Source organism: Perognathus longimembris, chromosome 19 (assembly GCF_023159225.1).
Source record: "Perognathus longimembris pacificus isolate PPM17 chromosome 19, ASM2315922v1, whole genome shotgun sequence".
Taxonomy (NCBI): Eukaryota; Metazoa; Chordata; class Mammalia; order Rodentia; family Heteromyidae; genus Perognathus; species Perognathus longimembris.
Genome location: NC_063179.1, coordinates 4,381,109 through 4,407,955, shown reverse-complemented (window position 1 = coordinate 4,407,955; position 26,847 = coordinate 4,381,109). Strand labels below are relative to the sequence as shown.

Sequence of the window (26,847 nt, the reverse complement as noted above, 5' to 3'; positions counted from 1 at the left end):
AGGCACATGAAGCTCTGGGTATACTTCTTTAGACATTAGTTATGCTGCCTCTCACCCTACGGTGGGGTTCTGACTTGGTTCACCTTTAGGATTTCTGACCTAGAGGCTCAACGATGTGGGCAGAAGTCGATCATTTATGTCCAACGTAAAGGATCTGCGTCTAGATATGTAGGACATGTCAATCAATTAGGTGGCTGTGGGATTATCCCAGCTTAACCACTGGTTGCCGTACTGGTCCTGGGAAATCGTAGCCCTGTGTGAACCACACAGTAGGTGACCCTATGATGCTTGTTCTGCTACCCACACATTTTTATTTAGTTCACTGCTTCACCTCTTTGGCTTCAGTAGCCTGCACTGCAGTCCCGCTGTCCCTTCCTCTTTCTTCCTTGTCCATCTAGACATCGAACGCTTCCCACTACTATTGAGTGTCCAGATTCATCGGTGGAGAACATGTGTGCCCCAGTCTCTATGCTGAGGGGCTGGGAGGAGGCGAAGTCACGGCACAGTGGCAGTCCTCTCCGTCTCAACGCCAGAGGTCATTTTTCCTCCTTGAGAGTTTTCTTTTTTTTTAAAAAGAAAAAAATCAATTCATGGTTTCTAAAGTTAGTTTTCTCTTCCATAACCTTGTTTAAGAAATAGTGTGGGCTGCACAAGATAAATGTTCAGTTGCTCAGTTGACATCAATTTTCTCCACAATGGGAGCTTGGCTTTCCTAGCTATCCATTCCCAAAGCAAAAAAAATCAAACCACCAACAACAAAAACACCAATTTCAAAGGTTCTGTAAGTGCCATGTCCAAACCATTCCAAGATGGTGAATAGTCCATTTAGACAGTGGTGAAAGAAGGGCAGACAATCTTAGATGCCTGTTCAGTGTTGCAAATGCACCCTATGCCAGAAGTCACCCAAAACATTGCTTATTTGCTGACAGATAAAATCATACCACTCCCCTTCCCCTCACCACTTATTCTGCCTGGGTCTTGGGAAGACATTTCTGACCCATCATCTCTAATTCCACAATACCTCCCACCTCCCCTCCCTTTCATGTTCCAATCTTGATTTTTATTTTCTCCACAAATGGTCACATTCCTGATAAAACTCGCTTTAAGCTGAAAGAAGATGAGATTAAGGAAGCCAGTAATTTCATACCTCTGAATCAGAGGCAATACACTGTGATCTGGAGTTTCAGTTTGTTTCTTATTTGGTTAAGTTTTGATAGCACTAGAAGAATAGAGGGAAAGGAGCTTTTTGGTCCATTCTATCCCTGGGCCTATGTGATTTTTTTCTACCACTTAGGCTGTGATTGGGCTACAGGATGTAATTTGCTACTGCTATGGGTGCTATTTTTTTAAAGATTTTTTCCCCTGGATATCTACAAAATGTTGTCTCACCACTTTAGATGTATATGGATAGAATATATGGCAAAGTGTATGTTTATGTATTTGTAGATAGCTATCTAGATCATAAAGTTAGAGTAGCGGTTGCTGAGGAAAATTTTTGATAATCTTTCCTAAGGAGAATAAAAAGTGCAAATATTAATAACAAACTCGCTCTCTCTCTCTCTCTCTTTCTCTCTCTCTCTCTCTCTCTCACACACACACACACACACACACACATATACCAACAGGAGCACCTTCTCTAAGCTGGCTTCAAGTCAACTTCCAGTAGAAGTAAATGCTCATTTCCTCTGTTGCTTGGCTCACTAAGTGGATTTCTTGAACCTTTGTTTTTTCCTATCCACGGACAATAAAGAAGTTAACAAATTAAATAAAGGCACGTGGTCACTTGATTCCTCTTGGAGGCCTTGTTGGCACACGTGGAAGTAGCTCATTAGACATTTGTGAGCTCGTTGCAGCTTACAAATCCTGATCTCGGCTTTAAGCAAACTCATTCAGGAATGGCAAAGTAGCCTCGAGTTGTGGGTGGCTTCATCCGCGTGCAGGGGAGCCAGGAGGAAGGTGGATATGAACTTCCTGCGTGCAAATCCATCCTAGAAGTGAAGGAGGGACAGAGGCAGGGCGGGGACCAGTGGATCAGGCATGCCCTTCCTCCCCGGTCTCCTTAGGGCAAGTGAAACTTGGGCTGGGCAGGAACAGGGAGGGGATGCTGCTCCAGGGATGCCCCACTCACCAGGAGTTGCACTCGGTCCGGGCAGGAATCTGTGGCTACTGGAACATCCACGGACCTCTCTGGCCTAGACCAGAGCCTAGCGTGGCTCGTTCGACGTCAAGTGAACGTAGGGAGTTGATAAAGGTGGTTCTGATAGGAAGAATGTTAGGTTCCCTCATCAAGAAGCCTCATGGCAAGATTGTCAAGAGCTTGAACTCAGGAACTGATGGAATCCAAGTTCAAATCCTGCTTCACAGCACACCCCCCCACCCCCCCCCCCCACCCCTTGAGCCTGTAGCATGGGCTCAGTAACTTCTCTGTATGCGTTTGTTTGCTCATCTGGAAAGTCAGAATCTTACATCTGTAGACTCTTTGGAAACAATTAGACTGTCCCTGCCAAGTACTTAGGAGAGGACTCAGGGCGATGTTTCACCGATCCCGCTGCTCATGCCACTGTATTTAGCCCAAGAGTGGGCGCTGCATAGAATCTCAACTCTATGTCTGGCTGTTCTTATCCCAGCACTGTCGGTTTCTTGTTGTTACTGAAGTCTAGTTACATGTTCAAAGGCTGTTCTCACTCTGTACTTGTGTTCTTCTTTTCCAAGGGTATTGAACGATGATACGAGTGTGAAGAAATCTGTTTAGAGCTCACTCCTCTCCTGCAGTAGTGGCCCCTGGGCCTATGTAGGTCCTTGAGGTGCTGGGAGAAGCTCATCTCTGCTATGCCTGGAGAGCTTCTCTCGTCTCATCTGCCTCTCACAAGGAATCCAACTCTTGGTCTTGGGAGCCAGCCAGGACGAGCCTGAGCACATTGTCCCCAGACTGGGGCCAGACGTCTTGCCGTCACCGAGTCTGCCTCGTTTTTGCTTTCTGTGAGGGTTTCCTACCTTAGGAAGATAATGTGGATTGGAATGAGGACAGTCTGTAATGCAGTATCTTGCAGCTACTTATTTTCAGATAGACAAAATATATTGGTTCTGGACTTGGTGATTTGATTTTTGATGTAGGAAAAACAAGTGATATGAGTAGAGTTCTAGCCCGAACATTAACATGAATATTATATACATATTCCTTTCAATTTCCTCTTTTCCCTTTGAGAGCCACAACTAAGCTTAAAAATGCAAATTTAACCCAAAATATTTGCTTGCAATTTCCATTCTTGTGAAAGGGCACTGACCTTCTAACGCCTCCCAGTTATGACTTTTTCTGAAGCACTTGAATTCTAAATTAAGGCTTCAAATTTTTATATGTCAGTGCTAATGTCAAAGTTGTTTTCTGCTTGATTCTTTGGATTTACTGTTTTACAGATATATATGAACAGTCTGACAGGCATCCCTTGCAAAATCCTTTGAGCTGATTATCTTGCAAAGAATGACAAATAAACACAAATCTCTGGAGATTTAAAAGAAAATGGCTACTGCCAGCTGAAGTCACTGAATAAATAAATGCAACTGGGATCCATGTAAGACGGATACAGAGGCTCTTTCCCTTGGAGGAGAAAGTCTCTTCCTTGTAGAATTTAAAGGCGAAACACACATCTCTTCAACACTTCTTGTTGCCCCTACTGTAGCTGACTGAGTTAATCCACCTGGTAGATTACCGGTATCACATCTGTTAACGCTCCTTGTTTTAATTCCAAAATGTTTTCTTCTTCACAAAGCAATCACAAGAAAGCCCGGGGCAACTGCTCTGGCTATTTCTCATGCTGTTTAAGGGGCTGTAGGTGTGAAGCATCTAGAAGCTGCTTCCGCATCGGCTCATGGCAGGACAGTGGTGGTCCCCACTGGGGTCTCTGACGAGGCCTCTTTCTTTGGGCTCTCTGATCCACCTCTTCTTTCTCTTCCTCTCCTCCAGGAACAGCATTGCTGCTTCGGCTGTGTGTGTCTTCAACCTGAGTGCCATCTCTCAGGCCTTCAATGGGCCCTTCAAGTACCAAGAGAACTCGCGCTCGGCCTGGCTGCCTTATCCCAACCCCAACCCCAACTTCCAGGTAAGCTGAAGGCCGCGGGGTACTCTGGGAAGCCCCAGTGCAGGAGGCTGAGCTTTCTTTGGAGGTTGAGATCATTAAACCTTGGGGCACACTGGGGGCAGCTGCAGTTTTCCTGGACCCCAGAGCACAGCCCTACAATCAATACACTTGGCCAATGAAAATAGACCAGTCCTTTTGTCAACCATGGCGCCTGGACCAAAAAGGGCCTTTTGTTGAGTGGTGACGCCTGATAGTGAACTGAAAAAGGCCAGCCTTCTGAGGGGGCTAGGAATCTGGGCTTCACTGACTACTAATGGTGACAGGTTCTATGTTCCCAGGATTGCTGAACCCTAATGAATGATTTTCCAAAGAATAGGGCCAAGGGCACAGCGCAGTGGAGATGCACAAACAGAATTAGAGTTCTAATTGGGAGATATGGCAAGGCTTCCTGCAGCGAGGGCAGAATGTGATGGTAGCAGATGGAGAATAGCAGAGCTGAGGCCCGTCCACCCTTCAATCACCAAACTCCAGTGTTTCAGCTACAAGGGACTCTGTACATCACAGTCTCTCAGCGTTCAGAAGAAGCTGGGACCCAAAGATAACTCTGACTTACACTTGGTGAGTCAGCAGGTGTATAAGTCTTCTTGGGCAAGTCCTGGGTGGCTTAAAGAAACAGTTGAGAATTTTCTCACAGTTCTGGAGGCAATATGTGTAAGGTCGTTTAAATGTGTTCATTATCTGCTGTGAGCCAGCTTCCTGGTTTGTAACGACCATCTGGTCACTGTGGTCCTCCCATGGCGGAAAAATAAAACATCTCTCTCTTCCGCTTATATAAAGTCACCAGTTCCAAGGAACCAGAGCACCCACTTTATGACCACGTTTAACACCAATTACTTCCTGAAGACCTATCTGTAAATACAGCGTTTAGGTGGGACACAAAATTTGAATCTATAAAAGCAGTCTCCTTCCCTGATGGGCCTCTTTACTGCCAACACATTTACTATTGCAATGGGCATAATTTTCAGAGCCCTTGAGTTACTAATGGCTATGCTAGCTGCTTCAGGTATGAATCAACAACAAACTGACAGCACTGCATTATGGGTAAGATTGTACCCCATAAAGAGAAGCCCATTAAACTTCAGGACAGATAAGTTGAGACCCCTACTTCTACCCTTAGAGGCAAAATCCCCACCAATCCAACACAATGACTGTTAGTAAATATCATTATCCAGCAGGAGAACAAATTCTCTTTGAGTCCTCGTTGCAAAGCACAAAAACGATGACTTCCTAAAATTATACACATCAAAAGACTCAATTTAAAAAAAATTAGATTTGAGTTTTTCTTTGGCTTATTTTAAATCTTTTTGAAAGAGTATGGGATTGAAATAACTTGGTTTACATATTATTTGCTACTTTAGTTGGCAAAATATTGACCCAGTTCTCATTCATATTTTCGCCAATAAAATGGGGGAAGAAATGATGCAAATGCATATCAATGTCAGTATAATGCCAGTGCACAATATTGTGTTTGACATAATGTATTTGACCCTTGGGAATCCTCTATTTGGTGCTTCTTGAACACCAAATGGTGGGTAAATGTATACTTTGTCTTAATTAGACAATAAATATAACATTCCTTTTCAGAAAGTCCCTTGTAAGATTATGAAGGTTCAACTATTAGTGACGTTTCTTGTATTTATTTCAATTCATTATTCTGTTCTAGTGCAGGAGTTTACAAGGAGTGCAGTGGCTTAATGCACTCTGATCTTTCCCCCTTCCAGGCAGAGGATCACATCACTCTTAGCTCATTCGTCTAGATGTAATTGTAGCTCTAGCACATTTTCCTTTTCTGGGGCTGCCAGCGTCACACTGAAGGACGTGTTTGGGTTTGGTTTTTATTTGTGGGGGAGGTGTTGGTTGGGGCATATATTGGAGGAAGCAAGTTTGTGCTGCATTAGAAACAAGATATGCAGAAAGGTGGTATGTGGACATGTACTTCAGGCAGGAAACTTCTTTAGATGAGCTAGTCTGCCTTTGATGGATTTTTAGAGAGAATTAAACGTACACATTATGGTGATTCTCTGTGTAATTCCTGGTCTAAACACATCTTTTCCTCTTGGGTATGTTGACTGACCTCCATGGCCTCATTCACGAACAGCACAGGGTGGGAATTTACTTTGCATTAAGGATCTCCCCATCACAAATATATAAAAGTCTTGGTTTTGCAATGACCCACAGTGAGAAGGGCTTAGGCATCTTTGTAGTCTGGATTTTTCTATTGACATTTGGAATTTCATGTAACATTTATGTAGTGTAAAAGTACACAAATCTCAATTGAAAGCAGTGCAAAAAAGGACAGAAAGCTACTTGCTTCATGTGCAACTTGGGACCTAGAATGTTTCCTGGGTGCCGTTTAAATGTCTGTGTGACCAGGGGTTTGGATCCCAAGTCATACAGTCACGAACATCACCAGCCACTAAAAATAGACATGGTCCAGACCCAGCAGCACAGCAAGGGGGAGGCAGGCTGCAGAATCCACTGCACAGTTTTGATTGCTGCCAAGCAGGGATGAATCATCTAAGACAGGAAAACTGAAAATAAAAAGGCTGCCCCGGCTGAGAAATGCAGAAATGTATGTATATCCGTAAGAGTATCTATAAATGCATCTAGAGTCATAAGGGTATCTGTAAATGTGTCTATATCCATAAGAGTGCCTATAAATGTACCTATAGCCATAGGAGTATCTATAAATATATTTATAGCTACAGGAGGCTTTCATATGCAGTGCATGTTGGCAGAGAGATTGAGGGAACAAGGAAATTGAAGCAGGTGCCATGGAAACCGTGGTGTCAGGCGAGGCTGCGTTATCATGGGTGTGGCCGCCCGGTGCCCGGTGCTGAACCAGGATGAGCCCGAAGAGCCGAGGATCGCAGCGCACAGCTCCCCGGGGCAGGAAAGCCCGTGACGCTCTCCCCTCCAATTAGCCACCAAAACGTCAGACCTAGAACCGCGGCTCACGTAGCAGAACACCAGCCTTGAGCAAAAAGCTAAAGGACAGAAGGCAGGTCCCGAGCTCCACCACCTACACACACACACACACACACACACACACACACATACACACACACATACACACACACGCATACATACACACGCCATGCACACATACACATAGACACACATACATCTACGCGCATACATACACACCACTGATAAAATAATGACCTTCTTTGCAAAGGTGTTGGCATGACAACCTCGTGGCTCTGTCGCATGAGGACGAAGGCTAGGCTTTTCTTTTTTTAACCAAAAGCAAGTTTCATTGTACACTCTCATTAGAAATTACATACATATACTTAGCAGTAGTTCTTTGTTCTTAGACATGTATGGTGTTGTGGACTTGTCATTTTATTTTATTTTTTTATTTTGTCAGTCCTGGGGCTTGAACTCAGGGCCTGAGCTCTGTCCCTGAGCCTGTCCGTGCTCAAGGCTAGCACCCTACCACTTTGAGCCACAGCACTGCTTCTAGTTTTCTCTGTTTATGTGGTACTGAGGAATCGAACCCAGGGCTTCATGCATGCTAGGCAAGCGCTCTACCACTAAGCCAAATCCCAGCCAGACTTGTCATTTTGTTACTATGAAAACTCAATTAGAGTAAAATTTTTCTATGTCATCTTTTGACATATTCTATAGTTACTCTCTTAGGATAAATTTCTGTAAGAAGTGCCGGTAAAAAACGTATTGATATTTTAATAGAGAATGGTATATTCTAAATACTTGTTTTCCAGGAAAAGTATGATAATGTGCATTTGTTCATCTAAATGCTATGTCCATTTTAGTTAACTTTTTTTTCTTTTTAAAAATTTATTTATTTATTGTAAAAGTGATATACAGAGGGGTTACAGTTTCATATAAAAGGCAGGGCTTACATTTCTTATCCAACTTTTAATTATTTCTAAGTGCACAGTTTGAAATAATTGTTATTTTAATATACACTTACAAGCATGGTTTAGAACTCTTGTCTTCTGGCATTTTAAAATTTTGTGACATTATCCACATATCTGTCTTAGTTGTTACAAGTTTTCCTAGATATTTATCTATCTTGATATGCATATTATTGGTAATTCACATTGTATCACTTCTTAAATCCCTTTCTTATTGTTTGCAGTGAAATTTATCTTAGACATCCGGTTATTCTGTGTGTGATATAGTAATATCCTATCATTTCAATAATAGTTTCCTTTGTGTTAAAAAATAATGCATTCTTGTACCTCTAACCTATTGCAAAACCAAGCATTAAAAAATGACATGTTATAAATGGTGGTGTCATGAAGGATGCCCTCCTACTTATCTGAACTTCTGTTGAGGATCAGTAGCTTATATATAGCAGGATTTAAAATCTATATATTAAAAAAATGAGAAGGACAGGTGGTAATTGTCTGATTCCGTGCTGGCCTCCAGAACACTGTCCTTTCTCTCTTACCTTCTTTGTACCTCGGCTTTGCCAAAAACTGTCATACATAACACCTGCTGACCTCTTCCTGCACAGCCCTGAGTTTAATTCTCAGCAATTTGCAGGCCTGATTTCTCCCTCTTGGTCCCAGGTTCCCCTTCATGATGCTTTCTCTCCCTGAAAATTGTGCTCCTTACTTCATCCTTCTTCTTTCTTCCTTTCCACTCTCTTCTCACTCTTCATTACTTTGCCTTATCTTTTCTCATTTCAGGCTTAGGCATGGTTTCCTAGATTTAACCACACTTTTTACGTCTTCTAACAGGGAATGTAAGTACAGAGCCAGGGCGATCTAGTGCTTGTATAGCTAAAGTGTGTGATATTACATCAGGTAATATTAAAATAGATTAAAATATAGTAATTCCATTGCCATGGAATAGATGTTTGCTTACAAACCCACTGCTGCAATATTACAATTGATGAATCTCTATCATGTTTCCGATTGCTTCATTTCTAGCACGATACTGCTTTATCAAATGCATAATAGTAGTTTTAGCCTGACCGCTCCCAAGGGAACCAACAGAAAATGAAGAGTAAGTCAGTAACAACTTCCACTCTACATTGTAACCCCAATCATCTCTTTATAAGGGACTTGAGTGTCCTCACATGTGATGTGTTCACCTGTATGGTAGGAGGACCTGAGAGACAGGGAGGTAGAGCGCGTCAACCCATCACGCATCCAACTTAACTCACTTTGCAATCACCCTCCAGCTTGGGCGGCCACATTAGCTAGTAACACAGCCTGTCTTTCTTTGCAGTGTGGCACCATGGACCAGGGCCTGTATGTGAACTTGACAGAAAGAAACCTACAGGATGCTCAGAAATTCCTTCTGATGCACGAGGTGGTACAGCCCGTGACTCCCGTGCCTGCCTTCATGGAGGACAACAGCCGCTTCTCCCACGTGGCGGTCGACGTGGTTCAGGGCAGAGACACTCTGGTCCACATCATCTACCTGGCCACAGGTAGGGGCGACTCTTTCCTCCATCTTCTCATTTGATGTTGTTAATTCCAATCATGCCGTTGTAATCTCGGTTGTGAGTCTGTCTTGTCTCACGGTCAGCAGCACCCATGATGCTTGCTTCCCCTTGTCTTCCTTTGTGCATCGTCTTGAAAATCCTAATTCCATTCTCTCCTTGGACTGTATTAGTCATCATTTGTACCTGAGACAGAATGCATCCTGCTTTAACTGCTGCTTTTCAACTACTCATAGGAAGTGTCTTCTTGGCACCACCTTAATTTAGATAGTCCAAGACAATGGAAAGCGTTGCTATACTACGCTGCTGGGTGAAGTATTTTACTGGAATTGTCATGGTGATTTCTGATTAGTGGAAAAGCCAGGCTCACCGCACACTATTCCTGTGGACAGATTCCTGCTTTACGAAAACATTTGCAGAGTATATTCTGGGGTATAAATAACACAGTATTTGTAGCCAGTGTAGACAGCAATGTCAGTTAACTTATGCATAATAACTAGATCTCTTCAGATTCCCAAAGTCGGTGCAGTGTAGATGGCACGCAGAATCAATCACGCGGACAGCACTGTCCTCACAGGCCGCAGACCCGGGTCCCTGCCTGGCGTCTCTGTCCCAACTCACAGTTCAGCAGCTTGTGTAATTTCCACTTTCTCACAACGCATAGTTCCCTTCCTTACTGCTATAAGTCTTTTCTCTTCTTATAAGAAATACTCTTTTATGTATTGTGTTCTTTATAATTTATTATCTTTGAGTATTTTGTTATGTTTCCGTTTTATTTATTACCTGTAAGATGTACAAAGGAGTTTCAATTCGACATGCCATTTTGCAGATGGTGATTATACCTTTTTGTTCGTGGCATTTTTGTCCCTAGTTTTCATCATCAATGATCAGGGTTATACCTCAGGGAGTAGGGCTGTATCCTTGGAAGTTTGGAGGAAGGTGAGGTCCTAACCCATACCTCGGGTGGGGGATGATGAGGGCGACATTATCCAGAGCAGTTTTCAACTCCAGCCTCCCCACCTCTTCCCACCTACGAGAGTGTGGAGATGATGTTTTACTTCCTTGTGCTTGTGGTGATCTACAGTGAGCTCTGCTAAGTCCTAGGAAAACTTCTATTTCAATCTCAGTGAGATTCTCCATCACTGCGGGCTGTTAATTACACAAGAATGCTACACAGAGAGAGCTTAAACGACAGCCTACCTTTCTCAGGGTCCAAACGTCTAGATCCAACAATAAGGTGCTGACTGTCATTTCCCGGTGAGAGCTCTTCCTCACTTGGGGACAGCTCCCCTTTGGGGTGTCCCTTGGGGCAGAGAGATTGTCCATCATGTTTCCCCTAAACTATGGAGAGACTTCATCCTCGGGGCCTAATTACCTCCAGCTTCAATCCTTTGGAGATCTGGCTTTTAACAGGTAAATGGGAGAGGATTGCAAGAAGCCACGGGTTAAAATACCTGAAGATGTTTATTATAAACGGTGTTTGAACATAATCAAGTCAGAGCATCAGCTTAGACAAGTGGCGGGTCTGCGATGAAATTCTAGTCAACATCGGTTGCTTTGAATTTCACCTTCTAGAAACTTGCTTGGGGAAGTTTCCCCCCGACAGACCTAGGGGCAGGCTGCTGTTCCCCAACCCTGACCCCGCCGGGCACCGCAAGCACAGCTCATTTTGCTGTTCTGTACTCCGTTACACCCTACAGATATCAGAGTTGTTCCCAATTCATGTTTTATGGAAACCCAGTCTTCAACATCTGTCAGTGGTATTTCACAACAGATCAGACGACTGTTAGCATTTCGTATTAACAAACCGTTGAGAGATTTTGCTCAGGATAAACACCATTGTATATTTAGTATACACAGTGTAATGTAAATACAACTTTTATTTGTAATGGGAAACCGAAACCTCCCCATGACTTGTGTCTGGACCTTAACCCCCTCTAACATCTCTGAGGTGTACCTTCTAGTAAGGGCCTTAGTTCAGGCTTCAGGGCACAGAGGTCACAGGTAGTCTGACCCAGTTTTCCCCAGGTTTACAGATCCCATTGCAATCATCATACACCGACCGTGTCCTTTGGGAAATAATTGTACTGAGATGCACCTAATTGTTCCACTGACCTGACATCTTGCTTCTATTTTAACCTGGCACCCATTTAAACCTTGAGTCCTAGTTGGCCTGCGAGTGAAGATGTTCTAGAAGAGACAGAGCTCTCCGGTAGCCTCCATGCTTCCGCTAATCAGGTTGTTTCAGTCGAAGGGAGGGAGTTGTGTTGGATAACGTTACCTTCTGGCAGGAAATAAGTGGGGGCACATGGAGCTCCCCAGTGAGCCCTGCTGTACGCCAGCGTGTAAGCCCTGGGCACGTGTGCCACCGGCGGAGTCCCCAGGCAGTGTGGAAGCTTGTTTACACTGACTCCACCGTCCCAGCTTGGACGCCTGTGTAAATTACAAACTCTACATCCCACTAACTTGTGATATGTCCATGTTGCTCTTACAACACAGTATGAAATGCATTTGGAAGGAAATAAACTTTCTTTCCCAAATGTAATTCAGAATAAAATTTCATTTTAATAGATATTATTTTTCAACGATGTGGCACATCATCTTCTTGATTCCCCTTTATTTCTGAAGCAATGAAATGTAAAAAGGGATTGGGAGAAAGACTTCCGCATATGAATGCCAGTGTCTTTCATTTAACCCTCTGAAGAGCCGGGTGAAGCCTGGCACTTTGGAAGAGAAAGATAAGCTGTTTGGACTTGGGGGATTCACAAGGCTGATGTTTATCTGGTTTCTTATTTATGCCCTACTCCACTGGACTTGTATTAAAGCAAACCGAGGACATTAGACGGAATGCCAGTATTCGGTGCACGCAGACTGGGGTCTTCATGGAACAATTATACGTGCTGCCCTTTATTCGGGAATCAATAAATACCCAAGGCCAGGAGCATGTCACAGCCCACAGCTAGAGAAAGGAAACGGAGGTACTTCATGCCTCAGAGAGACCGTTTCCCCTTGGCTTTCGGGGCACGGGTTTGGGGGTAGGCACATGTCCACCCGCCTTCATTTGACTCCAGCAGGTGGTAGAGTGCCTGGCAGTGGCCAGATGAAGACCAGCTTTGTTTTCCGTTTCCAGTGCTGTGAGAGATGCATGTTTGGGCCCCTATCACTCGGGCGGAATTTCTCTGCTGCCTACTCGGACACAGGAATATTCTGGACCCATTTCTTGCCGCATCCATGTCTCTCTCGTGTTAGACATTCAGCCGGTGCAAGGCCTATTTTCTTGCGTCCTGGCTGAGCAGGTGGTCAAATGGCCAATGGTAACTGCTTTAGAATGCTTGTGACTGACTCCTAAGTATGATTCTCTGCTGATAAGTCATGTTGACCAGTCTGGTGTTGGGAATCTTCTCCACACTCAACGGTGGTTCTCCAGCCCCTCTGCTACTCCTCTTGACTCAGTGGCAGTGCTTTGATGGCTACACCTGTCTCCTCTGTCACAGCTGGCCCTCTGTGCTCTGCCCTTGGCCATGGTGATCTTCATTCTGGGTTCCAGTCCCCTAGAAATCCCAATTGGTATCGCAATTTCTCTATCTTCTAGCAAGAGATGTGTTGTTGTTTTTTAACATTGCTTTAATTCTGGTGTGCCCTAAATTATTTTATCCTAAAGTCATTGAACCTTAAAATGTCCTCACTTTCTATTGTAGCAATAGTTGCACAATTAAGAATAATTTACAAATCAAAAAGTCCATTTACAGTATGCAAATTAAGTTCCAGTATAATTATTATTTACATAATGCTATCCCTCAATTAGATTGGCATAGTTTAATGAAATACTTTTACAGCTTATTCATAAACATTTACTTAAAGACACCAGAAGCTAAGGAAAAGGAAAGGAGGAAGACACATATATACAAATGCACACACAAATGAAAAAAGTTACTGTTTTAGATTTGAGTTTGTGAAACCTGTTTAATTCACAGAGTGAGCGTGGTAGTATAGGCTTTAATCTCAACTACCCCAAGTTGGAGGTTGGAGGATTGCAAGTGCAAGCTAATCCAAGCCGGGGCACAAAAGTATCAAGACGCTGTCTCAGAAACAAAATATCAAAATGAAAAGACTGGGGAAGGAAGTCGAAGAGTGCCTTCAAAACGTGAACAAGGTTTTAGGTTCAATACTCAGTCTTTCCCCTACCAAAAAAAAAAATCTGGTGGCTAACAACAGATAGACACAAAGGGGGAGGGAGTGTCTACACATTGGTAGAAGGCGTTTTAGCTGATTGAAATGACTGGGAGCTTGTGACAAGTTTTGACAACTCTATGGCCTTCTCTATTCCCATGTTCCAATTGGATTGTACCTTGGAATGAAATATCTCTAGCAATCTGAGACTATAGAGTAGGCCCAGGACAGAGAGAACCCGATTTCTGTACGGTTTTAAAAAATGGATTGAAGAACACTTCACAAGAAAGAACAAAGTACATCTGCCACAAATTTACTTTGCCTTAAAAAGAGGAGAACATGAATAAAATAGGTCTTCAAGGTTGAGATGAAAGATGCAAAGTAGGATGAAAAGTAAGCCCGCAGAGGTAAACGAATAAGTAGAAGATAAAAGGAACTCCTTATTGAGAAGGTAATAGTTTGGAAACATCATGGGAATAGAAGCAAAGCTAAAATGAGCAGAGTAAATGTTTGCAAAGTTTGCATTACTGGGAAATATTTTATACAGGCATGGCCTACCCATGTAAGACAGGTGATGTCATTCAGCCAGAGGACCCAATGTAGACAGCTGATAAATTGTCTCCCAAAACATTAAGAAAATTTCCCTGAAATTAGGTAAAAATTTAAATATGCAGATACCAAACCACATCATATTTGAGCAATATTCGGGGAATATTATTGAGAATAAATGGACACTAGTTGTAGGCACTAGTTTTGAGGATAAAGAATGGCACAAGCTTTTTTTTCTTTTAAATTAAATTTTATTGATAAGGTGATGTACAGATGTATAGTTACATAATAAGGTAGTGAGTACATTTCTTGTCATGTTTGTTACACTCTCCCTCATTTTTCTTTTCCTTCCCCAGTTCAGATAAGCATATATACAATATCCAGTGTACCAGAATCATATACAGTGACTACAGGGAGTACGTCAAAGGAAATTCACCTAGTACATTAAACATAATGACAACAGTAAAATCCTCCTGTTTCTATCTCTTGGAGTTCATTTTGCTTAGCCTCATCTTACATAAACATATGTATGTAGCTGTTGAGACCTTTTTATGTTTATTTAGTAATTGTTTGGTTTTGGAGACATGATGTAAAGTCACTGACCAAAACATGTAGAAATACCATTTGAAAAGAAGTTCGTTGCTTTACAGACATGATCTCTACTGTTCTCTCCTCCCCCTCCAACAACCACATATCAGGGAGACCATGCGCCTTTGTCCTCTGTGCTCTAGGCTTGTCTCGCTCAACATTATTCATTCAAGATCTGACCATTTCCCTGTGAATGCCATTATTTTATCATTTCTTTTTTTTGCCATTAAGATTACCTTTATTTTAAGTACACATTGAACAAGAGATTGATTATCTAAAATCAAATGTAACACTTTTGAAGGAGACATATTCTAAAATAACTGATTTCAATGACAAATTAAAAATGTACTGAGTAGTCTGATTTCTAAGTTTATCTTGCTGTTAATTTCATTAGACATATTGACTATTTTTTCAGTAGGCAGACAATTATGTTTACTTTAGAGACAATATTTTTGTTGATTATTCAGTAGAATTCATTATGTTAAATAATATGCACAGAATGGACTTTTCTATGATATTATGTAGGATGTCCTGTTATCTTCTCCATATCAATAACATAATTAAGTTTTTGTTATGTAGTTGCCATATGTATGTGTGCATGTGTGCTTTCAGTTATCAGAATAGAGCCTAAAGCTTAAAGATGTTAAATGATTCCGTCAAGTCACAAAAGTAGCAATGAGGAAGTTTCAGAAATTCTTGACAACTAAAACAATTTGTATCTAAGTCTGTGTAAATGAAACATGTGGTCCTGGCCCCATAGTTGTGCAGATATTTGTCCCAGGAGGTTATGTTTTGTTTTGTTTTGTTTACTGAAGAGACTATTTATTGTTACTAATGTTAGTAGTACATTAGTTGTGACATTTACACACATGCAAACAATGCATCCTGATCAACATCTTCCTCTCTTATTCTCCTCCCTGCTCTCTCAAAGCCATTTCAATGAGAGTAGAGAGAGCTCACAAAGAATATTGTTCATAAAGTTTACTTGCCCATATAAAAATACAATGTACTAGTTGAAATGGCACAAGCATTTGAAGAACAAAATATAGAAAATTTTCTGGTGGCCTCATTGCTATGCAGCTGATTACGTGTATGAAAAATGTTCTAAAGATTCTAAGAAAAGAAAGTGTGATCTAAGTATATTATACAAGAATTATTTATACTTACTATTCTGTATATATACAGTCGTATTAATCTAAGAATAAAGCAGACATGCAGGTGTTTGCCTAAATGAAAATGTCAAGCAATAGAAAACCATGGATTTCTTTTATGAATAGGAAACATGATTAACAAGTGGCTAAATTATGTCAAAGAAAGATAAAACAGGAAAATATGGAATAGCAGATTAATTATAAATTTAAAATAGAGTGAAATTAAGTATGACTCTGGAATCTTAGTGTAGGCTAGTCTTTTAAAACAAGCATACATTGAGACATTAGAAGTACATTTGTGATAATTGTATAAACATCAGCACTAGCTACATATGAGACAATATTAGAATAAACAGAAAATTTAAAAAGTTAAACCCTCACAAAAACAAAACCCAACAACCCAATTAGTAAATGGGCTAATGATCTAAAGAGAGTCTTCTCAGAAGTAAAAATGGTCAATAGACAAATGACAAAATACTCAATATCTTTGACCATAAAAGAAATGCATGTCAAAATGTTGAGATTTCACCTCACTCTAGTTAGAATAGCTATTATGAAGAAAACAAAGGGTAACAGATGCTAACAAGGATGTGGTCAAAGGGGGACCCTAATACACTGTTGGTAGAGACGTAAACTTGTTCAACTATTCTGGAAAGCAGTATAGAGGCTCCTACAAAAATTAAACATTGAACTTCCCTATGACCCAGCAATTCCATTCCTGGGCATTTATCTAAATGATTATAAATTAGTATACAGTAAGTTCACCCAGATGCCCCCTCAGTAGACAAATGGATCATGAAAAAGGGGTGTATGCACACAGTGGAATTCTATGCTTCCATCTGAAAGATTTGCCCCATTTGTAAGGAAATTGAAAAACTTCAAAAAATTGTACTAAGCAAAGTAAGACAGACCCAAAAGAAACATAGACTCCATGGTTTCTCTCATTTGTAATAATAATTAGGATGTGCCTAGAAATCTACAAGAAAAACAAATGTATAGTAAAAGACAAAAAATTACACTTGGACAGGGCTTTAAATATTCACACAGTGAGACCAATGGAGAATATTCTTAGGAAAGGATCACAAAATCTCCATAGCCATATGCGTATGATCAGATAAAACAATGCTTATTGAAATGAACTTCAAGAAATGGAAACAAGAGGGCTTTTACTTGACTTTTGTAGGGGGTTTTCTGTCTTTCCCCTTTTGCCACTGTTTTCTTATTTCTGTACCTTTTGTCTTATATGTAAGTTTATCTGATTTGGGGAGGAGAAAAGTAGCACAGAAATGGTGGGACAACTAGTGAACTAACTCAACAGTCATACTCACTAGACACTATGTTGGAAATTAACTATACAACCTGTGCAACTTGAGAGGGAGGAAGGGTGAGAGGGGAAAAAACTGGAACAATATGAAGGAGGGTCACTTCACTTAGTATAACTTTTTCCAAGTCCTACCGTTTCCTTACAAATGGGGCAATGTCATTCTTTCTGATAGAGGCATAAAATTCCATTGTGTATATGTACCACATTTTCCTGATCCACTCACCTACTGAGGGGCATCTGGGTTGGTTCCAGATTCTAGCTATGAAAAATTGTGCTGTGATGAACATTGTTGTGCTGGTGGCTTTAGTGTGATTATGTTTGTGGTCTTTTTTGGATAGATACCCAAAAGTGGGGCTGCTGGGTCATAGGGGAGTTCTATGTTTAGCCTTCTGAGGAATCTCCATACCGCTTGCCAGAGTAGCTGAACCAGTTTACATTCCCACCAACAATGAAGTAGGGTTCCCTTTTGGCCACATCCCTTCCAACAATTGTTGTTGTTAGTTTTCTTGATATAGGACATTCTTACTGGGGTGAGATGGAATCTCAGTGTTATTTTGATTTGCATTTCTTTTATGGCCTGTGATGTAGAGCACTTTTTCATATGCCTCTTGGCCATTCTCATTTCCTCATCAGAGAAGTCTCTTTATAAATCTTTAGCCCACTTGATGAGGGGGCTATTGGTTCTTTGTGGTTTTGTTTTGGAAGAAGGTAATTTTTTTAGTTCTGCATATATTTTAGATATGAGGCCTTTGTCTGTAGAATGGCTGGTAAAGGTCTTCTCCCAATCTGTGGGCTTTCTGTTTATCTTGCAAGCTATGTCCTTTGCCCTGCAGAAGCTCTGTAGTTTGATGCAGTCCCATTTGTCCAACCTTTCTTTGATTTGTAGCCTTTCTGGGTCTTTGTTGAGGAAGTTCCGTCCAGTGCCAAGGAGCCCAAGTGTTGTACTAAGTGAAGTGAGCCAGACCCAAAGAAACATGGACTCTATGGTCTCCCTTATAGGGAATAATTAGCACAGGTTTAGGCAAGTCACAGCAGAGGATCACAGAAGCCCAATAGCTATACCCTTATGAACACATAAGATAGTGCTAAGTGACATGAACTCCATGTTATGGAAACGATTGTTATATCACAGTTGCAAATACTTTCAACATGCCATATGTAACTGTAGCCTCTATTATTGATGATATTCCTGTATCACCTTCCTGTGGTTGTACCTACACTATCTCTGTATCTTATCTGAGTATATTGGAAACTGTGCATACTGGTATTAGAACCAGGAAATTGGAAGGGAATACCAAAATCGAGAGACACAGGGTTAAAAAAAGACAAACACCTACAAAAGCAATACTTACAAACTGTTTGATGAAAATGAACTGAACAACTGAACAACTCGTTGGGGGGAGGGGGAAAGGGAAGAGGGAGGGGGAGGAGGGAATGAGGGACGAGGTAACAGTACAAGAAATGTATCCAATGTCTAATGTATGAAACTGTAACCTCTATGTAATTAAGTTTGATAATAAAAATATATAAAAAAAAACTATTAAAAAAATGAGGGAGGGGTGAACCTGTTCAAAAACAAATGTGCTTAATACCTGACCTATGTAACTAACCCCTCTGTACATCACCTTTACAATAAAAATAAAAAAGAACCTTCCAGGTGTTACAGAATCATCCAGATGTTTTGACATACAAATTAAAGTCTTGAGATGAGAAAAGAAAAAAAAAAAAAAGATGCATTGCAGTTCTTAGTTCCCGAGCCTTAGGGTGTGGCCTTCTTTGGAAATAGGCTCCTTGATGACATGATGATCTGAGGCGAGTTGAGGTTATGCGAGAGTCGGGTCGGCCCTTAATCCAATAGGACCCCAGGTTTTCTGTGAAGAGTGGCACGGAGATCAGATCCCATGACAGCCTAGGCAAGGGCTGGCGAGAGAGAGCAGCAAGCAGAGAACTGTGGGAACCAAGAGAGCTCCCACTAGCGTGAGGATGAGCTATGGGGAAGGGTTCTCCGTAGAGCGTCAGCGGGGCAAGGCCCGTGCACATTCGCTTTCCATCTGGGGGCATCCAGCACCGGGGCGGTGGGGGAGAGGGGTGTAAATTCCTGTGCTTGAACTCCTCTCCAGGAGGTGCTACTTCACAACTGCATTCCCAGACACTAATGCACCCAGGTGAGCGCTCCTACATTGTACCTGGTCTTCCAGCTAAATTTATGTCAGGCCCAATTAAAAATGGAAAAAGCTCACTGTTGAAAAGAGTGTAATCTAAACTAATCCACTCAAAGCGCCTTACAAACGGCTAACTGTTTTGTTTGATTAAATGTAGGAACACTCTTCTTTTGTATTTTCATAGGTTTTTTTTCCCCAAACATGTTTTCTATGTAGTTTGAGTAGCTTAAGCCTAGTTTCTGAGCCACAAATGAATATGAAGTTGTAAGCGATGAATTCATAGTTATCCCAGTTTATTCTAAAAAGAAGGCAGTCCGTTTCCATCTGTACGGAGCAGGCAGTTTCTCCATTTTCTTTCTTATTTGCTTTTTCCCTCTCTGTCTCTGATAGCAGACAAACTGCAGTTTGCATCCTTCACATGATCAATACCAATGGAGAGGTGCTCTGCCTACTAAAAGTTTCAATTTTTGAATAACAACCCCCAAAGCACACATTGTTTCTTCTCACCTTTTACCCTAAGGATACTACTTTATTAGATAGGAGGTGATAGAGCTTAGGTACAATACAATGATGTCCCAAAAATCTAGGATTCCCCTGCCTTATATGAAAATTTAGTTACTATGTTCTTTTTATTTCTATTTCCATGTTTGTTTGTTTTTTCTTTGCGTGTGCGTATGTTCAAAGACATAAGCTTTCTCTCTAATACAGGTCCAGCTTTGACATTGCATTCCAGTGAAATTTCATTTTCATGGCTGTTTTTTGTTGTTTTTTTTTTTATCTTTAAGTAGTTGTACAAAGGAGTTGCCATTTTACAATGTAGTACATGAATACAGTGATCTTGATCAACATAGTTAGTGGGTTCTTGTTTCTTAGTGAGTTTCTTAGTGTTCAACAGGTACCCAGAGTGTCTTGTTCTGCAAAGTCCGAATCTCTCCCTCCGCAGAACAGCAGCAATACCAACATTTTCCAAGGGAGCACTAAGGTACAGCACCACTTATTCGGGTCTCCAATTCAGCGATATATTTAGAACTTGTTCATGACCGTTTAAAGACATGACTTTTTTAAATCAACACAGGAAAATCTACATATGCTTAAACACAAATAATAAGGCTGTGAGTTAGGCTCTTTCCCCTCATTTTCTCCATAATGAGCAGTTATCAACCTCATAGGACAAGGACATTATTTTTATTTTTTATTTTTTGGCCAGTCCTGGGCCTTGGACTCAGGGCCTGAGCACTGTCCCTGGCTTCTTCCCGCTCAAGGCTAGCACTCTGCCACTTGAGCCACAGCGCCGCTTCTGGCCGTTTTCTGTATATGTGGTGCTGGGGAATCGAACCTAGGGCCTCGTGTATCCGAGGCAGGCACTCTTGCCACTAGGCTATATCCCCAGCCCAAGGACATTATTTTTAAAGGAATAAACCAAAGTCCCATCACTATAGGACAGTTAACCTTATTAGATTTGAATTGGCTGGCTTTGCAATCCAAAGCCTCCCACTTACCTTCGTACAAATTCTAACTTACTGTCTCTTCTTCTGGTATGCTTATGAATACCACAACTGGAACTAAACTTGTACAACCAAAAATTTAGTGCTTAGAGATATTAGTGCTTAGAAACATAAGCACTAGAAACTTCCCGCATGCTGGAGGATCAAATACAACCGTGACCTGTGTGACTTTTTCCATTGACCTCATGCACACTGTTAAAATTTTAACAGGGTTCTCAGGCCGATAGAACAGGTGAACACACATCCGCGTAACTTTGCAGAGTTTGCAAGGCAGAGGGACCTTTTGAGGAGGCCACCTAGAGGAAGGCCCAGTTTTACTTCTCCCCAGGACAGTAATTGCCTAAGCATGCTCACTGAGGGGCTGGAAACTGAAGATGAAGCTGGGGTCTCCATAACATTGATGCATTTCACTGTGTAGAGACAAACACCCAACCATCAGTGAAGGTAAAGTCAAGGTACTTGGTTTTAGAAAAATCCGTGAGGGAAAAATTCAAGGACCCTTCCTCCATGAAGAAACCCTGCCAATGCAGAGAAGGAAGTCAGGAAAGTAGCCTACCTCCCTGGGAACCTCAAGCAAAGTAGAAATGACAAGTGGTCACTTGTCACTGAGTCCTGAAGTTTTGTCTTACAGCTGCAATTAGGAGAGAATGTCATGTGACTCAGGGACTTAAATGACCCATCTTGTCTGTCTTCTCAGACTTCATTTTCTGTAACGTGCGCTCTGAGCTCCCCTCGAGGGTAGAGATGTCCCAAGGAGACAGGAGCCACCTGTAACTTCCTTGCTTTCCTCATTCTGACAAATTGGCATATTTGCACAGATAGGAAGTGGTTAAATACTGTGACACCCCCACTGGATAGACTTTAACAATTGCAGTATCCAAGTTCACCTATGTGATTTATTTTCTCACTCACATTAGAAACCAGCCCCAGGAAGCCAGTTCTTCATTAGAACTCTTCCTTCATCGTTCTTCCCAATTGGAATTAGATTCTTTCGGTGTGTGGGAATCCCTGGGTACCCTAAGTAACAAGGTATATTTTGAGGATAGGCGTTTCTGGTGTGCATTCCCTGATTCTCTTTTGGGAGGAGCATCTGACGGGCTGACAGAGCACCATTTCCCTAGGTCTGAGAGCACCTAGAGTTCTATGTGGGACCTTAAATCATTGCTGAAAGGGGAGACACTACATTTACCCTGTGGTGATCTGAGAGTGTAGAACCAGTTTTTCTTCAGTGAGGATTCCTTTTGTTCCCACATCACAAGAGAATCAAATGATTCCAGATGTCATGGTACTAAGAATTTATTTTGCTAATTTAACAGTAGAGAGGCAGGGTGAGCCAGTTGATTGCAGCTTCACGTTACCTTACTGTCCAACAGCAACCGGAAGTGAAGGTTCTGATCCCTGTCTTCCTAAAAGAATTGCCCAAGTCATCCAGATCCTGTGGATTCACAGAGGTGGGCATATAAACCCCAGCAGGAGATGGTCTCTTAGAGGAATCCTTAATGTCTCACAATAGTCCTCTGAATAAAGAGATGTCACGGCAGAACCCTCTGTGGGAGACATGCAGTAAGCTTACAGCCAATCAAAGGGATTCTGATTTTGTACCTCTGGTCAGGAGAAGACACATCCTAGTCACCCTTGAATAGAGTGCTGTTGGCAGCACAAATCTTTCTACAGTGGTTCAATGTACTGTGGAGGGCATGGTAACAAGGCTGCTTGGATTCTTCCTTGGTGCCATGCAAAATGGAGCCATGTCTAACCACAGCTCCCAAATTACCTGTAGAACCTTTTATGCCTTGGTTTGGATTGTGTGCAGTTTTTTTGTTTAGTTTTAAGCACATCGTGTCATCTTTCTTAACTCATATGTATATAGTCCCTGCGTGGCAATGATGGCCAGCCATTACAAGTATATTTAAGGCTTGACTTCTCGATAATTGAATTCTGAAGCAGACAGTAGGACCCTCAGAGAGACTAGAATGGAGGAATGCATGAAGAAATATTGTGAAGGAAGGTGTTATATATGGGCTTCCCTCCAGAAAGTTTTACTCAGCAGAGTGTATGGGGACAATAAATCTCATTACTTCTTCTCAAATCATCTTTCACAGAGGAGAGAGGGTAGGAGATACCTGAGTTGCTAGAGCCAGGGAGAGAGTATTTTGGAGTAGGAAGGAAGGAGTAACTGCTAATGCATTCCCTCCTGCCACCATAGTCAAATAGCATCTCTTCACATTTTGCTGCCAATGAAGACTTGGTGCATTTCCTCCCACCGGGATGGCTGCTAAGCTGTTATTTGGGCGTGGGGCAGGGGGGGCAGCTATCGACAGTGCTCAAGTCTAGCACCAAGCCTGCCTCAGATGTGTAGAAAGCAATATTTGTCACTTACATAGGTGTCAGCATCCGAGTTTCTTTTTATTTTATTGTTTCAGAATAGCACAATTCCACAGTGAGATAAAAGAAACTGCACGATTATTTATTGGTTCATAATATTTTACACTGTATAGAGACAGCCACAATTGTATCACTTAAATGTGGCTTTTCATGGCTTGTAAATAGAATTGGATTTACCAAAAGACCCCCTGGAGGTTCATAGTAAAGGACAACACAGTTCTCTTCGTGTGAAAATGGAATGAGGCCTTGAGCTGCAATCTCAGAACACACGCTATCTTACTTACCCATGAGATATAAGTAAGTCATTATTTGTAGGAACTGAGAGCAAGACATTTGGTAATAAGACCTTATACGGAAGTATCCAGACAACCCTACCTAACGAACCTCTTGATAAAGTCTGAGTATCCATGGACCCACCCAAGTTCACATGTTGACATATTATCCTTAATTTAAGGAGGGGATTTGGCTGCGGAGACAGATTCCTCATGAATGAGAGTAGGCAGCTTATAAAAGAGTCAGCAGAAAGATCCACCCTTCCATCACAACAGGACATAGCACTGTACAATCTCCAGGTTCTTCTGAGCCACCAGATCATACAAAATAAATGTCTGCTATTTTATAAGCTAACCAGCCTATGGTATTTTGTTACAGCAACTCCACAGTACTAAGAGAGTCCTAAATCTGAGAATACCTGGAATTATCATTGGGATGCCAGCTATCCAAATGACGGAAGCGATTTTTCTTTCCCCAAGTTAGATTACCTGACTCCCTGAAGTGCTATATAAATGGACAGGCCAATGGAGAGCAGTGATCCTTCTGTCTTTCTGTCCCATTGGCTGTCCATCTGTCCGACTTCAGTCGTTGGCAAGGAGTGCTCTATTTTGTTCTGCCATTGGAGAGTATCATAGAAAGTGTGAGTTAAGCATGGTGTCGAGTTAACTGTTGAGAGTTGTCTGTGATTTGTAAAAGTCCTATAAAATTATTGTTATTTATACCCACCAGAAGCTGGTTTTACACTCTGACTATTTAGAAGTTCCTGTATTTTGTGACAATGATAAAACATGGCAATTAATTATATGAATATCAAATTATATTTATGGGATTTTAATAAACCTCAAATTTGATATTGAAAATGATCTTTCATTAATTATCAGAGTCAAGGCTTCATTTTGGTGCTTTATCATATGGCCATTTAATTAATTTTAAAATCTGACCTTGTTCTTGGCAAATGAATACCAGCTCAAAGAAAAAAAAAAATGTTTCAAGCTAAGAGGCCTACAATTCTCCTTGGTAAATAGGGTCTTTAAAAGACAATCTTTGTAATGAGCAACTGCAATTTGTGTTAAACATACAACAACGTGATTTTAGTTAGAAAACATACCGATTAAATAGTGCTGTCAATTCTTCCTGTCTTGGAGAAGCGTGCATGTCTCTCTGCCTGGACTCAGGAAGACCGAGCTGTCTTGTATTCTGTTGAATCACAGAGCCGTAGTGATGGACTTAGTAACTCATCTACAGGACCCTATAATTTGCTCAGCCAGGAGCCAGCAGCTCTGGGCTCCTCGGGGTCTTTCTGGCCTAGAGCACAGACAAAGCCAGGATCACAAGGTGCTGAGTTCAAGGCTGACCTCTCACCCAGTTTTAGTGACTTCACATTTTACGTCTCTGTTCACCTGTGGTCAGGTCTATGTTTCCACATTTGAATGTTACCCTGTGTCCTGTGATACATGCCACCTTGAGAAGCAGAAAAGACTGTTCCTGTAACCAGTGGGTGAGGTCCAGCCTCTCCTACCCCACCTGTCATCCGTTTCCTCATCCTCTCTGTCTCTTGATTCTGTGTCTCTTAGGGCTTCTGACAGTGGCTTTTAGGGCTGGAGGGTATAGATTAGTATTGAGACCAGGTTGCCCTCTCAGCCACCCAAATTCCATTAACGAAAACTGAATTTTGTTGCCTTCTGCCCAGTACTAAATTGGGATGCCATGTGGTACTGATTTGGTAACAAATCTCCACCCACTGGTGATCTGGGGTGGTTAGAGGAACACTGGAAAGTCAGCTTCAAAGCCAGCAACCCAGGGCTCCTAGAATCTGCAGCCATGACATGGACATATTTATTGACTGAATAGTCTCTATTTTTCTCACCATCTTGTGTAAGAAGAGATCTCTTAGATGTCTCTCCTAGTGAGCATTCAAGAACATGTGTCTTTCCTGCCCTTTAGATTCCAAGTTCACTTTACCTGGCCCTAAAATATAGGGTACAGATGACTGATTTCCTGCCTAGCGAGAGTGAGTTTTCGTGCGCTCACAGACTGGGAGTTTTCTAGAGCAGAGGAATAGGTGCTGGCTTCTAGAGATGAAATGTGGCCTGGCAGAGAAGATGAGGGAAAGAAGCTCTACTTGGAGAAAATGCAAGATATACGAAATATGCAGGTAAAGAAACTGACAGGTGTTTTAGAAAGGGTGAGGCCTTTCCAGTGATTCTGGATAGAGACACAGAAGATGAACCTGAAATATGGGAATGAATGCAGAACTTCAGTGCTTGGACAAATTGAGTCCAAAGGAGAGGCACAGTTCCCTTTTGGATTTACCAAGTTTTCACTGAACTTGGAAATCCTTCTTTGAAGCTGGAAAGGCATTGGGTAGGTCATAGGGACCTCGGGTTGTCTTTGAAAACATAGGAATAGAAGTAATCATGTCGTTCACAAGGGGGAAAAAGAATGCTCATGAAGTCTCAAGCTACCAAACCTTTCAAAATCCAGCTGTAATTCATAATGAGCGTTATATAGCAACTCAGAAAAATGACAAATGGATTTTCTTGTTCTAAGGAATAAGAGTTCTTGTTCTTCTTTTAAATTAATGTTTCAGAAAGTGCTTAGCATAGATTTTTGTCTACCGTCTTAGTCAACAACTAATGAGATGAGACACGGTACAAACCTCCCCGCCGGAGGTGAGGAGGTAATTTATCGTCTGTATTCCAGTCTGTTAAGTGTGAGACAGGGACAGCCATGGTGCCAACTGGGTGGTTGTTTTGCAATTTAGATACAATAAATCTCATCCTAGTAATTTCCTTTTAGAAACTTGAATTGCTTCCTTAACAGAATGATTGGAGTTAGATTTAAGCTGTGGCGTTAGAGGAGAGCTTTCAAAAGATACCCAGAGGACTCTATTAATTGCACTCTAGCTTTAAATGGAATATGGTTCTTATTCACAGCAACCTCCAGTGGTAAATTTCCTATAAGCACGGGCTTATGATTTAATGTACTTGGAGGAGCTGTTGAGGTTTTGTTTTGCAAGGTAGTCAAAGCCACTGTAAAAAAGCTATCATGTCCTCTGCTCCTGTGTGGGGTGCGGATGGGGGCCGGGAGCTGGCTGAGAGTGCATTTCCTCCGCAGGCCAAGCAGCAGCAGCAGGAAACTATGACTGCCTTCGATAGAGAGTGCTGTATAGGCACTATGTA

General features: G+C 41.7%; 1 protein-coding gene across 2 annotated transcripts in view; it reads left to right on the top strand.

The window, feature by feature from the left end:
* Window positions 1-26,847, top strand: part of Sema5a (semaphorin 5A) — a 371,169-nt gene that overhangs the window by 271,170 nt on the left and 73,152 nt on the right. For both annotated transcript variants that reach the window (XM_048368447.1, XM_048368446.1), the window contains exons 10-11: window positions 3,962-4,097; window positions 9,342-9,546. In XM_048368447.1, the coding sequence (XP_048224404.1) occupies window positions 3,962-4,097; window positions 9,342-9,546 (341 nt within the window). The remainder of the gene's footprint in view (window positions 1-3,961; window positions 4,098-9,341; window positions 9,547-26,847) is intronic.